At 48.1% G+C, this 16,180-nt stretch overlaps 1 protein-coding gene across 3 annotated transcripts in view; it reads right to left on the reverse strand.

Annotated features, from left to right (window-relative positions):
• Positions 1-714: 714 nt before the first annotated feature.
• LOC143186762 (netrin receptor UNC5C) overlaps positions 715-16,180 on the reverse strand; it is a 43,742-nt gene continuing 28,276 nt past the window's right edge. The window contains exons 3-12 of one of the 3 annotated variants that reach the window (XM_076390523.1): positions 14,752-15,153; positions 13,735-14,016; positions 12,948-13,115; positions 11,714-11,746; positions 10,776-10,940; positions 10,019-10,060; positions 5,553-5,690; positions 4,242-4,739; positions 2,374-3,325; positions 715-1,770 (exon numbers count right to left, since the gene is read on the reverse strand). In XM_076390523.1, the coding sequence (XP_076246638.1) occupies positions 1,599-1,770; positions 2,374-3,325; positions 4,242-4,739; positions 5,553-5,690; positions 10,019-10,060; positions 10,776-10,940; positions 11,714-11,746; positions 12,948-13,115; positions 13,735-14,016; positions 14,752-15,153 (2,852 nt within the window). In that variant the 3' untranslated portion in view covers positions 715-1,598. Of the gene's footprint in view, positions 1,771-2,373; positions 3,326-4,241; positions 4,740-5,552; positions 5,691-10,018; positions 10,061-10,775; positions 10,941-11,713; positions 11,747-12,947; positions 13,116-13,734; positions 14,017-14,751; positions 15,157-16,180 lie in introns of all 3 variants that reach the window. The other 2 variants (XM_076390521.1, XM_076390524.1) reach the window with 2 other exon arrangements.

A 16,180-nucleotide genomic window follows, 5' to 3' on the forward strand; every position in this document is an offset into this window, starting at 1 on the left:
TTAACTGCACGCATCGGAGCAGTTCCCTGATATCGCGGAATCGAAACACGGTAATGGAGAAACGTGATGGCCAGCCATGAAACTTAGCGATTACTCGCCAGAAATGTGGGAGTTCGCGATCGATGCTGAGTCACTGTTCCAGTGAAAGTAAGATTCTTTCCTCGCCTTTGGGTATTAGAAGCTGCTGGGATCGTGTTACTCCCTAGCCCTATGCGGTTTCATGTTTAAGGCTGTTTTCGTCACTGGGAACCGAGGATATTAGGTGGATCTGTCGTTCCAGGGGATCATGTGTACAATTCAGCGTTTCGACAAGGTGTTCTAAAATATCAGATTGTCAGAACAGTATTAGTCTCGTATGGGATATTTAATATACATGCCTGGTCTTCAGGAAGCACTTTAAGTGTCTATGTCTAGGACCTGAGCTGCAGAATTTGACTCTTGAGTGATGGGAATCTCCTAAAGCATTTATTAATTATTGTAGAGGTAGGTATTCTTGTATGAGACATTGAATATTCTTCATCTAGTGTTTGGAGGTACTCTATAAATGTTCAGTATCTCGACTCAAAGATGTCTAGTATATCTATCTTGTATCTAGTGTCTAAAATCTAGAATAATATACTAGTGACAGTAAAAAAAGAAAAAAGAAAAAAGTATCTTACCTTTAGCTTTTCAGTTTGACCTGAAAGTGGGGGGAGAAAATGAGTGACCAATAAATCGAGGTATACAAGAATATTTTATTCGTCGAAAGTAACAAATATACAATTCTTCCAAATAAACTCGAGTCGATTTTAAATCATGAGATTTGTCGCAAATCGAGGTCGTTTCTACGCGATCGAACGTCCGCGCGCGCGAGATCCTTCGTTCCTCTCCCCGGTTATCTGTCCCTTAAATCGTATACCGGCGCGGCGTGTATTGTCGACGTGCAGGAAAGAAACACGGCAGTTTTTCATCATTAACAAACTCTGAGAATACAAACATCAACAGAAACCTGTTCGCGTTCGGAACCGAGTGTGAGAAATTTTGGCACGATCATCCTTTAGGAAACCAGTGGTCGCGTGTGCTCGTGCGCTCGTATATAACAAATCGATAAAACGCGTTCCTTTACCTTCAGTGTATTTTTTTATCCCTTTATTTTATCGTTGTGGAACCTCACCGATCCTCGTTCCACACTCAATGTCCTCTATCTATCTATCTATATATTTATATATATATATATATATATAAACATCCGTCTAAATGGATATATCCATTTACTCGCGATCTCTTAGTACGTATGTACACATATATCCATCTAAATGCACAGTCTCTAGTTACTTCGTTTCACGATTATACAATACGATCCTTCCTTTCATGTCTCTCGCGTAAACGTGTCTCTACGAAAAAAGAGTCCCATTACCGCAAGTCTTCTTACAAACGAGTCTATGTACAAAAAAGAAGTCGCGCCAAAGTCGCGCACAATTAAGGCAGTGTTTCGATGAGAGTTCGTGTCCCGTGATTTAGCGTTTCCACGGATAGTCACCCACACACGTTCACTGATCGTGTCCCTGGCCGTCACTCACCACTGGATACTGTTCTGAGATCCTCGACTTCCGGCTCGTTCAGAGCCAAGGGCCCAGCTGCGCCTCTAGTATGGTGGCCGCGTCCGTTCTGCCCATCACTCGAAGATGGTTCAGCAGGTCCGTCACGGCTGTGGGCTCGTGGTGCTTCGCCTCCCAGAGGTCCAGGATGTGCTCTGTCGGGCTGGACTTCGTTGCGAAGTAGTTGATGTACCTAGAAGACAGTGGGGAATCTCATTGGTGCTGGGGGAGGTTCAGAGATTTCTTGGAGGAGGAATGATTCTTGATGGTGGTTCAGCTTTTGTACACTTGGGTTGGAATTTTAATTGAAGACTAGTTGAGCCATGATGATTTATATTAAGGTTTGTCAGTCACCCTCTAGAGGTCCTAATACTGAATTTTTGAGATCATGTGAAGAAATTAGCAGAAGGATTAAGAAGATGGGGATGAGAAAAAATAGGGATGGAAGAAATGAAAGAGGGAAGGTGGTCATAGAGACGACTGAAAGAAATTTGACAAAACCCTGGTCTATATAAAAAGGTCAGACCACGAATAGGACAAGTTCAATTCACTATAATTCAATAATTTTAAAAATCCTAAAAGGATGCCATAAATCTGAGCTCGATCCAAACCCAAGAATCCCTCCTCCCAATCATTATACAATCTCTTTGAAAAGAAAAACTCAAGAAACAAGTAATCCATCGTTCCCAAGTTCCCCGTGACTAACTACATTCTCTTAAAGACAAGGTCCAGTACAGCAACGCTGAAAGAAACCAGCACGGTCCCAGGGGACACAAGAAGCCTCAAGATTGCTAACCTGTCAACCTGCAGCCTCTGCGCGAGCATCCTCCAGTCGTTGCCCAGGGCGTTCGGTGGGTCCAGACACTGGCAAAGCTGCTTCCTAAGGGACCTCGTAAACCGGAACGGTCTCAGGGTAGTAGAGTCTGTGGTGGCGTTGTTAGCATGCCCGCTGCTGACCACTGTCACCTCCCTGAGCGGTCTCGTAACGCTGCCAGAGGATATGAGCTGCTTCGCGCCGTCGTAGACGATCCTGAACACCTGCCTGGTGTCCGAGTTACCCTGCGACACCTGGAGCTTGTAGCTCCTGGTAGTGGTGGGGCCAAAGGCTGTGTCCAGGCCAAAGGTGACGTGCTTAGTGTTCTCCAGGCAGTTCCACACGTCCCTGAAGGAGATCTCCTGCCTCTCCGTGGGCGACTTGCTCTGCCACTCGTTCCCAACCTCTTCTAGGCTGACACACAGGGACTCCCCGTTGTCCTGGAACAGCAGCGTCCTAGGCTTGTCCAGCAGGTAGCCTCTGATCTGGGACTCTCTGTCGACGACAGCCTTCATCGCTGCTTTGGTGTCCTCCACTGCGTACACCCTGACGCAGCACTGTCCAGCCTGGCTGGCGAACAGAGCTAACCGCAGTCTCTTCGTGGCGATCGAGTTCTCGCAGCTCTGACCCGCCAGGACGTAGCCACGCAGCTGCTCCGTCACGATGAACGCCTCCGCGTGGTCCAGCTGCGTGAACAGCGGCGTGTTGATCGTCTCGTTGCCCAGGGTCAGCACCCTGGTCCACGTGATGGACTGGTGGTCCTTCGAGGCGATCGTGCCGTCTTCTACGCTCAGCCCATCGCAGGCCCAGACGCTGAGCTCCCACGTGGCTGGGTGCAGCATCGCGCAGTGCTCGAATTGCAGGATCACAGGCTTGTTGAAGGTCGCTGAGGATGGCCCGCATGTCACCACCGCGGATAACTGCGTGATACCGTCTGCGGGGAAACAAGCGAATTTGGGGAGGGTTGCAAAGGGTTGACGCTTGTAATTAAGGAGTCGATGCGCGGGGTGAAGTGTCTGGTTATAGTTATGCTTCTTAAGGATGCGTAGGAAGTAGGAGGGTCGGTGCTTAAGAAGAGGGTGATTCGATTCTGAGATTTGGAATCTGGAAATCGAGAGGAAGGAGATAGATTTAGAAGTTGGAGTATGGGGAAGATTCAATGTGGGGATGATGGAAGATTTGAATACTTGGGTGGTGGCATATTCGAGAACTTTAGTCTTTAAATGAACGAGCAGTGGAAAATTAGAGTAGGTATTCAAATATTGGGATATTTGAAATATTTTCTGTCTTTGAATATTTGAGTATTTGAAGGAACGTATAATTTCAAAATTGAAGATCTCATCGCCCCGAGGAAAGAGGAAAAAAATCTGCTAGAGATACACGTAACTGTAACCATGCACTTCTATAACACTAATCGCGGCAGAGTGATGCGACACGGATAATACAGCGCCCGAGGCGACCTAGCTTTCCAGGAGTTAGCAGTTTGTACACGCAGCGGAATTTCCATTACCCCAACTTTGCGTACCATATGAGCGACACGTCTCTGTGCTATATGCCGAGAGGAAGGAAACAATTCCAGAGCTCATCCTAGGGCACACACTGAAACGCGTCCTCCCCAAGAAAAGGCTTCGTCCATTAAAATAACGAAGCCTCGCATCACCCACGATAACATCTACACTCGACTCATACATCAGCGCACAGGTTCAATTTAAAACCATGACACTTCACCTGTCGAGTCCTCGAGGCATCCTCCCAACTCCCGAAGACGTCGAAAGTCAGATCGATAAGCGATCCTCCCGTCGGAAGCGTCATATGCAAGCATCGCAATTAATAATGCACGCGTCACTTACCAGGCAATCGAGGCCTAAATCGATCCTCGTTCAGCACCGCCAGGCAGAGCTCCTCCTTCAGCGGTTTTGGAACCGCTCCCTCCGGCACGGACATCGATATCCCAGCGTCAGGGAGGACCAGAAGAGCCCCTCGCGTGTTCACAGCCGCCCCAGCGACGTTCTCGGTCTCCAGCTTCGGCAGCCTGACGCTCTCCGAGGCGACGTTGTACGTGGAGTCGGACGAGGGATAGGAGCTAGTGACGCTGTTCTCGCAGTCGGAGTGGATCTGCTTGTCGCTGCACGACTCCTGGGTCGAGGTGCTTGGGGTCGGCGACATTGGCGAGGGCTGCGGCGCGATCGAGAGGTGAGGGACGTCGTAGTGGTGCTCGGAGAGGGATCTCGACATCGACAGCTTCGGGTCGAAAGGATACTCGTAGCAGGCCGGCACGCTCGTCGCCGTCACGTCTGGCTGCAGGCTCAGCTTCTTGTCCTGGTCCGGGAAGAACTCCGGCTGGAATTCTGAAACGCACACCGCCGAGCCACGGCTCGTGGGTATCTCTGCGCGCTGCGGACAGACCCCGCTGTGATACTGCTCCGAGTTTGCGACAGCTCACGATCGCCACTTTCATCGACAGGTTTTACGATCGGGATCCACGTGAGAATTTCTCGACGAAATTTTAATGGCTCACGCTTCCAGAGCAGTGGCACTCATGTATGGGTGGCAATTTTTAGGTAATTGTGAGTAATAGTAGGTAGTTCCTTTGTGACTGTGAATAATGGATGCTGAGAATTGATTACAATGGAGGTAGATGCTTGAGAAAGGGAGCAGTGTAATTCAAGTCCTTTCGTTAGTGGATAGGATTACTGTACATGTGATAGGTTGCTTAGTAATTCTGATGGTGAGTAGATTAAGTGTGGTACTTGAAGTGTTAAGTATCTCAAAATTGTTGAAGTCTGAACCTTTGAGATTTTAAGCATCTGGAAATTGGGAAATTTAAATACATGCACTTTTGAATATTTGGGTCATTTGAAAATTTGAATACTTTAATACTTGAAGCAAATAATTGAAAAATATCGAAGCCTAGAATCCTCCACATCCAACACCCAGAATTCACTTCGGATGAAAGTGGCGAGGCCGTCGATCAAACATCGAAATAGTATAATTCGTCGGCCACGAAGCGCACGAAGGAGCGACGAGCAACGCGAGATCTTGACGCGATCTCGTTCAAAAGGCAGGTCTCCGCCGGCATCATAATTACATCCTCCAGCAGTGCCTCTCGCTCCTCCGTCCGCGAGTGAAGGTATTTTTTCCAGCGTGTCAGAAATGCTTACCGTTACGGGCCATGGAGTAAAGGGAATGGTCCCGACCTTTGCGCCTCAGAAGCTTCGCTAAGAAAAACGCCAGGCCGCCGATTACCACACAGGCGACAGTCAAGCCGACGTACAGAGCCACGTCCATCTGCCTGTTCGCTGTGAACATCAAACGAGGTGTTTCCTTCATCCTCACGAGTCTCTGGACGAGCGAAAATGGGAACGAGAGGAAAGTATCACCGCTAATACGAAACTCTGTCGCTGGCGTCGCGTTTAAACCGCTTACTCGGGAGATTATCGCGTGGCTTGAGATTACAGTAACCCGACAGGCGTTAATTCCTCGTTTTCGAGATCTCGTTTGAGTCGCGGGAACGACGTCGTCGCGGCCAATTCTCGCGTATCCGCGAAGCGTGTTACGGCCGAGCGGAACAACGCGGCGGCTTCATGAATAATTTACGCCCGGCGACTTTTATTTACTTTTTACGGCTCGCCGCGGGCAACGGCGAGGGAGGGGACGTTAAGAGGACGCGTTTTTTAAACGATTCCCGCTAAACATCAGAGTCGTAGGAAAGTTTTAAGGTTCCTCTCTGTTCGTACCACTCGACACGATCGCTCACCCGTTTCACCCCCTGTTTTATCGGTTTACTGCTCTCCCGTTTATTTCGCGGGACGATAAAGATTGGGATCGTTATTATCGGGGCCATTAACGCGTCGCGCGAAAACGGCTACGAGTTCGAGTGGAACAATAATTTCGACCAGCGGTGAGAGGACGAGTTCGGCAACAGAAACGACGTGGGAAGCGATTAAAACGAGGGGGCCAGAGAGGAGAGAGAGGGTGATTGCGTCACAGTGCAATAGGCTGCGTCTCCTCTCCTCCTCGGCTCTTTCTTCGCGTCAAATCGGGATTGAATTACTCGTATGCAAAGTTTCACCGAGATTCGAGCGCGTTTTATGAATTATGTAACGAGCCAGCTCGCCGAGGGTTGAGGGCAACTGCTGCTTGTAAATACACGACGATGCATGAAGCGTCATAAATCGGCGAAGTTCGCGGATATCAATTTGCGAAACGGGAAAAAGGGAGGGAGTTGTTCTTGAAAGTTTCCTCGTCTGGGGTGCCTGTCTGACTGTTTTAAATGCTTTCGGAAGCCGAAAACAGGACGCTGAAGGCTGATCCCATCAGGGCGAAGTTCGGCGCTCGAATTAATTGAAATCAAAGTCGCGTCACGGAGAATGCAATTATTATTTAATTGCTGCCATATTTGGAGCAGCCTGTAGGTTCTATTCGCGGGAAGTTAACCTCCTCGTTTTGTAGGTGCTCGTTATCCTGACTTATTAAATTCTGCCATCTGGACATGTACATAGGGGATGGTAAATTGGAAAAGCGGAATGTGACGACTTTCTTTAAATTATTTCTTCACTTTATTTTATCCTCTCTTTGCTGCTTTTATTCACTCGATTCCTGTTCGTTGAGTTATATCTGAGATAGACGGTGCTTCTATTAATATTACTTTTACACACTGTGATAAGAAACGTTAAACTAATCCTACTTTATAGACCGACGGACAGTCGATCAGGATTGGTGCCTCAGATTCCAAGTACAGAACTACTCGCTAATCTTACAGTTATATTCTTCCATTTCGCGTATAAAATTATTCACGAGGGGGTAGGCAACTCTATTCTAAGGACTGGAATTCAGGAACTGCCAACGAAGGAAAGATCTTCGAGAATATAAGGATTCTAAAACCTTGAACATTGCAAAATTCAAAAAGTCCATAAGCTTTGAAACCCAGAAGTTAAATTACCGAACATTCCCTTCGACATGTCCACTAATTACCCCAGAAAAAGTCCCTCAAGAAGTCCGTCTATATTTCTCAGTCAGACTGTAGCCCATCGGCGCGTTTAAAATGCTCGTGTCGGCGGCGAAGATTTTCGGGGAAAATACCGCGGGTGAACCCGTGGCGGCTGACGTTCCTAAGCTTCTTCCAATTTTAGAATGTCAAAGCCATTCTCGGTTGTAACCCCGGTACGTGACTCTCGGAAGCCCTGCGCCTCGTCTCCTCCGCAGGATCATGTCTGCTTGGAGCACGCTTGTTCCCCGGGACACGTGCCTCGAACATCAATACAGGCGGCGACGAAAACGCATACGAATGTGTCGTGGAATGGAAGGGGGATGGATTCCCTAAAACGCAATAGTTCCACATCGTTACGCCACGAAGGGAGAGAGAGACGACGCGTGTGTATCGGAACTGTTCACGAGACTTTCCACCCTCTCCGCCAAGCCACGGCCTGAAAAGTGGCGCAGGGGCGGCGCTGAGATTTATTTTCTTAGCGGCAATTGATAACGCTTCATAACCCCGACTTAATGTATCTGAAGACTATAATTCATCCTGTGCCCCCTTGGAGAAACTGCGGCCATCGTTGCTCCTTTTTTATCGTCCTGCGACAGGTCCAGAGGGAGGCTCTTGGGGATAGTTTGCAGTAATTTTGAGCGAGAATGGTTTGATAGCTTTCTTTATGCGGTGCTAAAGTGGGGTTGCAGCAGGAAGTAATTGGTTTTCAATTGGAGGGTTCTTAGAGCACACTCATCTCACAGTTTAAATCTTTTGTTCTGAATTATGGTACTATTCTTAGTTTCCAATGGTGTCTTTATTCTAGTTACTTTTAAGAACTAGGGTTTTGAAATATTGCTAGAATTCTAAATGTATAAGTAGTGATTTTAAATGTCTTTTGAAGACCTAAAGACTCACTTTGAAGACACAAAAATTCCAAGAAAAAGGGATTTCAGAAGAAACACTCACAAGAAGTTATCACAAAATCAAGCCTACAATCCCCCGAAAATCAGTCCACCAAACAACCCTTATATCTCACGAATATCTAAAGAATTTCGCAGAAAATTCCATCGAAATTCAAATCCAAGTGACTTGCAGCCATCCAGCGATATTATCAGCGGAAACCACGATGGCCCATCCACTGTTCCAAGCTCCGCGCGCGTCTTATCGTGAGTTCGGCGAAAATCGAAGCAGCAACGGAGTTCGAGGGGTCGTTTCTGGGCACCCACCCCTTCCAGGCTCACGTTCGGGACTTCGCCACCGGGATAATGGCACTTTATTTGCATGCACGATCAATTTCCCCCAGTTTCGCGGCGCGGAGGGGCGTAACGGCTACCGATTACATAATTTTCTTCGATATTAAAGCGTCCCCTCTCCACCCTAGCGTCGACGATAGGGAGAGAGCCGAACGGTATCGCGTGCAACTTTGATGTGGCTCTGGTCGATAGCATCGTCCACCTCCTGGGGGTGTCTGGATCTATACGGACCACTGGGCCACCCTTGACTACCACCAGCATTGTTACGATTGTTTGGACCGCTACGCGGGGGACCCAGAAGCGACCAGCCCCGAGCAGCGTCAATAATTAATCGGTCACGTAATTAAAAGTAAATAGTCAGGGGAACCCTTGCTGATCGTCCAAGCGCGAAACTTTATTGATGCACGCTTCTGAGCGTGGCAGGGGCGGAGGGAACGTCAAAACTCAGAAATATTTAGTAACTCAGCGGGGGGTCTGCATTTCGAGTCAATTGGAAGGTTAGAAAATGGGGGAGATTTGAGTCTGTTAGAAAATTCTGTCTTCTCGTAGACAACAGCCACCTGAAGTAGAAGAATTTGAGGAGAACAGAAAATAAAACTTGTCCATTTGAAACGTCCTATAGTCCCCACCTCAGGGCTCCAAACCCTGACTCATCTCACAAAACGCCACCCATATTCTTCCTCTAACTATTGAACACTCCCTCAAGTGTCCAAACGCTCAGCGCGTTCTCCACCCGCGGAGATGCACTCGAAGGAAAGTGCATCGCTCCCCACATCCCCCGTTATGATTCGATCCTCTCCACTCAGGCGGTTTTTGCGCCGTCGTCGTCATTACCGCAAAAAGGTCCGGGGGAATGATCAAGGATGAATCGACGGATTCATCTGGCTGGCTCTCGAGCGATAGGCGTTCCCATCTGCTCCATTAAGCGACTATTTTCTCCTATTCCATTGCAGAAGTGACTCGTAACGCCTTCGAGCATCGCATTAATATACCTGAATCGATGAATATCGTTCGAGCCGGTCGAATAAGTCGCGAGATAACCTCGAGCTCTTCTATTTTCTCCCAGCGAGGACCGATTTGAATGGTATCAGATCGCGAGCGCGCTGCACGCGTGAGGAGGGGGTGAATATAAACGGGGCTCACGGGCCGTGAAGAATCCATCCAAGAATGTCGCGCGACGAGTTAGCGGGACGTTTTTCCTCGCGACTGGTCCCGCTCGGCGCCTACTCGCAGAGACTATAGCACTGAGAATTTTCTGAACAGTGTGAAACGAATAGGGGGTGGGTCCTTAGACTCGAGATCGCGGCTTGGATAATCGAGGAACTCTGAGAGAAAAATGAAGGTAAGTTTTCTGGTCTCAGAGGAGTGAAATTGAAGGTTCTAGAACTGTGCTTGGACTTACCTTCCTCGGTTAGGTGAGCGCCACCCAGTTTCGTGTTGCCACCTGAAACAGAAAATAGTTGACAATAGCTTTTTGTAGAATTCTTGTTTAGGCTCGTCTGAATTTATTACTGATATAAGAAGTATGAGAATTCAAGATTTCTAGTTTCTATTTTAAATCGCAGGGAATCTCGATCATTTTAATTGGACTTCCTCTGCCGTTCTCTCCAGATTCGATGGAATGTGTGTGCAATCGAGACGTGAATTTTTTCGCGAGTGGAATTTTCTTCAAGTCAGCTGTAACATGTGTTTCTGTAGAGTGACAGCAATGTAAGTAGAGCAGCAGATGTACCCAAATACTGATACTATTTCCCACTTTCCATATCCCCACCACCACACTGAAGTCAAAGCCCCTGTCCTCAACCCTGCTCCACAATTCTCCATATACTCACATTCTAGATACTACACAAATCACCTCGCACTCCCATCGCCCAAAAAAGCAAAGCTCTAGAGGCGTCAGAAGCAAACGAACCGTCCCATCTCCGTACCCTTCACGAAAGCAGAACGTCCCTCGACGCCAAAACAGAAGGCCCAGTCCCCAGCTAGCCGATCGCGCAGTAGACGCGAGGATCCACCCCGAGGGAGCTCTACGGTCCCATGAATAACACATTCGCCCCGCGGCGAAAGGACACACGGGGCCATAGTCGCGCATCGAACGACAGAGAAAGTCGTGACGAGTCCCTCTTACTTGTCTACCAGAATAGTCGCTCGTGACTTACTGTTGCACATGCCGCCGGTGCAATTCGCCACGCTGATGTCCCTACCCTGGCAAGGTCGGCCACCGTGGCTGGGTGGAGGCTCGTCGCACGATCTTCTTCTGGTGTGCGTGCAGTCGGTGCCGCAGACCGACCATGCCGACCATCTGGACCATCCTCCGTCCACCACTGAGCCGGCCGAGAAAAAGAAAAGAGGATCGTCGAGCGTGGAGTCGTTAACGGGCGACTTGGCGACGTAAAGAGACGCACGGGACGTAAAAAGGGCAAGATATGGGGGAGGGGGACTCGTAACTCGTCCGTACCACCGTGAGTCTTGTCCAAGAGCCATACTTGTCAATTCGGTTACCGTTCGACCGGATCCGCTTTTCGTTTTAATTGACTCGTTTATGCCCCGTTTCCGCGGGAAAAAAGACGAAGGGTACCGGTGCAATCTCGCGCTGTGGGACACTACTCACGCATCTGGACTCGGAGTAATGCGCTGAATCACGGCATATTAAGGATCCTTTTAGGAAAAAATGGTACTTTATATGTTAAGCAATTTTGGGGCCAGTTTTGGGTCGAGATTATTATGGACTTCTTTGGTCAGACAAGAAAAGGTACAAATTTGAAGCCAATTAGTACTACATAGCTGTAAGTCAGGATACATTCGTGTTGAGTCACTGGAATGTTAAATTTATCGTCAGAGTTAGGGAACACTGAGTTAATTGTCAAATAATGGAATAATAAATTCGTTGTCTGTGTTAAAAAATTACGTATAGTTATAGACATTACTAGGGAGTTCAAAGTTTCAAGGGTTTGCAGCTTTGATTTACTCTGCTCCAAAGTTTGGAAGTGACTGAATACACTGTGGCTCTGGGATCCAGAAATGCTTCTTTCCTCTGTATCTTGTAATTTATGTTACACTGTTATGGTTCTTGTGGTTAGATAGAGGCGCAACTTACCTAGAGTGTTGGTGAACTCCTCCAGCGTGCCAACTGTTCCGAAGCAAGCGTTAGACAGAAAGATACAAGTAGGTGCGTTAACGAAAGCGAACAGTTAGATAGTGAGTCATGTGCGTACAGAGAAGCGTAAAGTAGTTGAATCGTGGTGAGTCAACCTCTCGTCTCGTTGCTTTCCTGTTTCTAAATTGCGTTAAATCTCGTGGAACTTTTCTTGGTTCATGCTTGAGTGTTTAAGATTGACCTACGTTTAGTGAGGATAGTAGAGGATTTAAACAAGCCTCGAGTATTTTTGTTTGAACTACATTAAGTTGCATGCAAATTTAATTGAACTAGATATTGAATTCAACGAGACAAGTGCTATAAAATACACAAATTCTTGTTTCAAGAATTAGTTAATCACTCAAATAAAATTTCTCGAGTTCAAACCCCTCACTACTCCTACTCAAATTTCGCCTCAATTCATATATCTACTCGAGAAGCTGAAAATTCAGCACCCTAAGTCTTTTTCTTTCACGTATCATTTCCAAACTTCATTAAAAACGAATTATAAATGACTCATCCCGCCACCCGCTGCTCGCAAACAGCCAACCAGAAGCGCAAAATCCAGACATCAGAATTCCGCGCGGCTCATCGCCGCTTGCTCGCGCGCGACGAGACGAGGGGTTAATATTTCAAGTGTCGAGGATGCTCGATTCTCCGCGTGGACGTTGCCCTCTCGACGAGCGTTTCAATACACTCCGCACGACTCTCGGTCCGCGGGGATGGTGGCGCAGGTGTCTTCAAACAGTCCCCGAGCGTTTTCGAAAGGTGAATACAATTTAAGAGAGGCACGGGACAGTGCTCGCGAGGAAGTGGGCAAACACGGAGAAAGAGCGAGACCGTGAGAGGGACAGAGCGAACGGTCGTAAATCAAACGAGAGAGCCTATCCTCTCTTCAGCATCGGTAATATCGGTTTGTCGCGGCAAAACCTGCTTGTCTCGTCGGCCTCGCGACACAGCTGAGCGGGGACGAGACGACTGCTCTCCCCTCTCTCTTCTTCTCCCTCACTCACACACTCTCTCTCTCTCTCTCTGTCTCTCTCACTAGGAAATAGACGACAGAAGACTGTGGAAGGTGGTGGGACCGAGCAAGAAACCTCTAACCGCGGAACTGAACGGCGTATCGACGTTTAACGAAGCGTGATGCCTTCCTTGAAAATCACATCGCGACTAGTAATGAATCCAAGGGACTCACCGGGACAGTTCGTGTTGCAGTCCATCTTCTGCTGGGACGGACCCAGACAGGGCTGGCCGCCGTTCATTGGGGCGGGGTTCGTACACGTCCTCGTCCTCTTCTGGCCCCCCTTCGCGCATCTCGAGTGACACTCGGACCAAGCTGACCAGGAGGACCATCCGCCGTTCACTGCAACGAAATCAATGGGAACTTTAGCTAGGGGAAAGAAGTGGAGGGTTCACTGGGACGGGGACACTTGGGATCAGGGAAGCTGACGTTTCCTAGGCGACCGAACCTGGGAAGGGTGGGATCTATTGAGCTATCTGACCTTGGACACTCTTTCTCTGTAACGTTAATACAGGGAACTGGTACTTGGCGCCAGGGATGGGCGAAATTGTTACTTAAATTAGAGATTCGAGGCTATTGGATGGGTATCGTTGCTGGTCTGGGGAGCAATTAAAAGGAGGGGGATTCGAAACTTTAGAAGAGCGACTTTAACCCCTCAACTAGGGGCTCTGTATATCATAGGGGCCTCAAGCAGTCTTTTAAAAATTCTGTAAACTACTAGTATGGTGCTCATTTAATTCAGAAATTCTTATTTCTAATTCTAATAGCTTTCGTAGATCAAAAGGTTCCTTGTTAAACGATTAATATTGGATCACAGGGCACATAGTAGTCACTTGACCCCCTGAGGGACCTTTCCCAATATTCACTTATAGAAATATTAGAAGGATGTTTCTGCACCATTTATCACAGGTTCCTCAGAGTCTCCAGTTGACTCAAAAAATGTCCAAGACCATAGCCTTACCATAGACAGTCAAGCTGACAGGGTCGCTCAGCCTCTTGGCAGCGATGTTCTCCGCGACGCAGGTGTAATTCGCCTGATGGCTGGTCTTCGCCTGGCCCACCAGAAGGTGTCCCTCGCTCGACACTAAAAGCGTGTCCGACTCCGTGTCGACGGGGACGTTATTTCTCAGCCAGTAGACTCTTGGTGGTGGCACTCCCCCAGGTGGCAGACACCTGAGTTCGGTGCTCTGGCCAGCCTCCACCGACACCGAGTATGGCGGAGACTCGAACTGCTTCTTCAAGTCTGCGAAAATGGAATTTACGGCGACTGAGGAAGACGATAATGGCTGGAAAGAGGCATGGCCTCGAAAAGTTGAACTGAGAGGATCGATGCCAGTGTTTTGGGAGTTTCCCACGGGAAGCTACCACTGCGATTTGTCCTCGCCGTTTTCGCGAACGACGCGGGTTACGCAAGCCCGAGAATGGTCCTTTCGTAAATTGATTCTCTTAGAAAGCCCGCTCGGTCATTGCGTTGCCTTGCATCGAGGGTCGGGAATTAAATAATGACCTCGCTTAGGAGAATCAAGATAATTACGAGGGGCCAGAAGTAAGACGAACGTAACTGTCTTGACAGACGGGGGCGGACTATTGTTGGGGGCTGGGTATTTATTGGACAAGTTCTTAGAAGAATTTGTGTACCGTGGCTGGAGTAAGATGTTACTTGTACTGTCGCTTGGAATAATTAAGGAGCTGAGTTAAATGGCTTTATCGTTCAGTGGGGACCCAATGCATTGAGGGATCCAACATTGTGTGTAGGCTTGATAGTTTAATGGCCAGCGGTGGCTATAATGTTTGAGGAAGTTGGAACAAGTTTTTGAGTATCAGTTGCTAGAAAAATGGACACTCTAAAGTCTGATAGAAATAAACATTATAACCCTTTCGTTCGTAGCAAATTCTGTATTTAATATTGATATCGACCCTTAACTCTTTATGTTCTAAAGGTATTTCAACCTGTTTCCTTTAAAAATCCTCAACTTACATGCAACATCGACAGTCGCTGGCTGGCTCTTGATCTGTCCAGACCCAGACCAAGCAACGCACTCGCACTTGAACTTCTCTCTGCCGAAATACTCGTCGATGTGGTCCCTAGTCACATTCAGCTCACAATCAACAATCCTGGTCCCCGTATGAGGATCCACAAAATCCTGCTGCTGCGACTCGTCCACCCTCGCCTCGTTACAAAGAAAGTAGATTTGCAACGCGTGAGCAGCTTTGCAGTGCAGGGTGGCCGGTTTGTTCTTCACCACGAAGGAATCCACTGGCTCGGTGAGGAACACTGGCAGATGACCACCTGCCTCTGAGATCAGCTCCGTGTCCGTGGCTATCGTGCCCGAGGGCACGTCGTCCTCCTCCAGGAGGTAGGAGTCCTCGTCCTCCTCGCCTTCTGTAAGAAACATCAAATTTGCATGATGAACAGCGTTGCAGCTTGAGACTTCTTAACTCTCTCGGGTATGAAGGTAGAATTTACATCAGTTTTTTTTAGAACAGGGTGTCAGGGCGGTACTAAGCTACTTGTTATGAGCTTATCAAAATGTTGATCGGTTTTATTTTCATTTACAAGTCTACGTAGAGAGCTTCCACGGAGACTCTTATAATTACAGGTCTCTGATCCCATAGCCCTATCATCCGATGGTCTAGAGCAGGGCTGGCTAACTGGAGGATCGCGAGCTACATGTGGCTCTAATCCCCACTTGCTTGCTCCTTACCTCGTCCCCACTATTCAACATCAGACACCACTCACACTTACACCATCGCTCGTGGAGTAGTAGTAGTGTTTACGGAACCAAAGTAGTGGGGAAAAAGAGAGACTGATGGTGGGAGCATGTGTCTAGACGTCGAAAGAAGTTAGAGTCCACACCAGAGATGCTCAAATACCTAAGACACGATCGCAGGCACTCAAATATGCTCGAATTCGCTCGCTCGCGGTTTCAAGGCCTCCAGTAGCAAAGTAGAGAGCTGTCGCAACTATTCCAAAGATCGTTTCTCAAGGAGTGGGGGAGCCAGTACTCAGAAACGGGGTAGGAGTAAGTCGAGCTAATTCCTCGAGCCACTATTTCCATGCAACCTTCAGTAACACCATCCCTGTCTATCACACCAAAACAGCCTCCAAATCATCGTCCTTTTCACCACCGCCAATTCCTCGCGGTCCAGCCGAAAACCAGACGACAATAATGACAGAGGTAATTAACGATCGGTGATTAACCGATGCGTACGCCGTTGCTTATTATCGGTCCAGTAATAAATTCATAGAATTATCGTCGTTATCGGCGCAGGAGGCGGGTGGCAATCACGGGCTCGGACAACACCGCTCTCGTCCCCAGTCGTTCGAATTCTAAATACACCCGTAATCGTAATTTACGATCGAGTTATTAATTCGGCCCCGTGGACGTAGCGCGACGACGCCCGTT

The sequence above is a fragment of the Calliopsis andreniformis genome, unplaced genomic scaffold, assembly GCF_051401765.1.
Source record: "Calliopsis andreniformis isolate RMS-2024a unplaced genomic scaffold, iyCalAndr_principal scaffold0022, whole genome shotgun sequence".
In the NCBI taxonomy this organism is placed as follows: Eukaryota; Metazoa; Arthropoda; class Insecta; order Hymenoptera; family Andrenidae; genus Calliopsis; species Calliopsis andreniformis.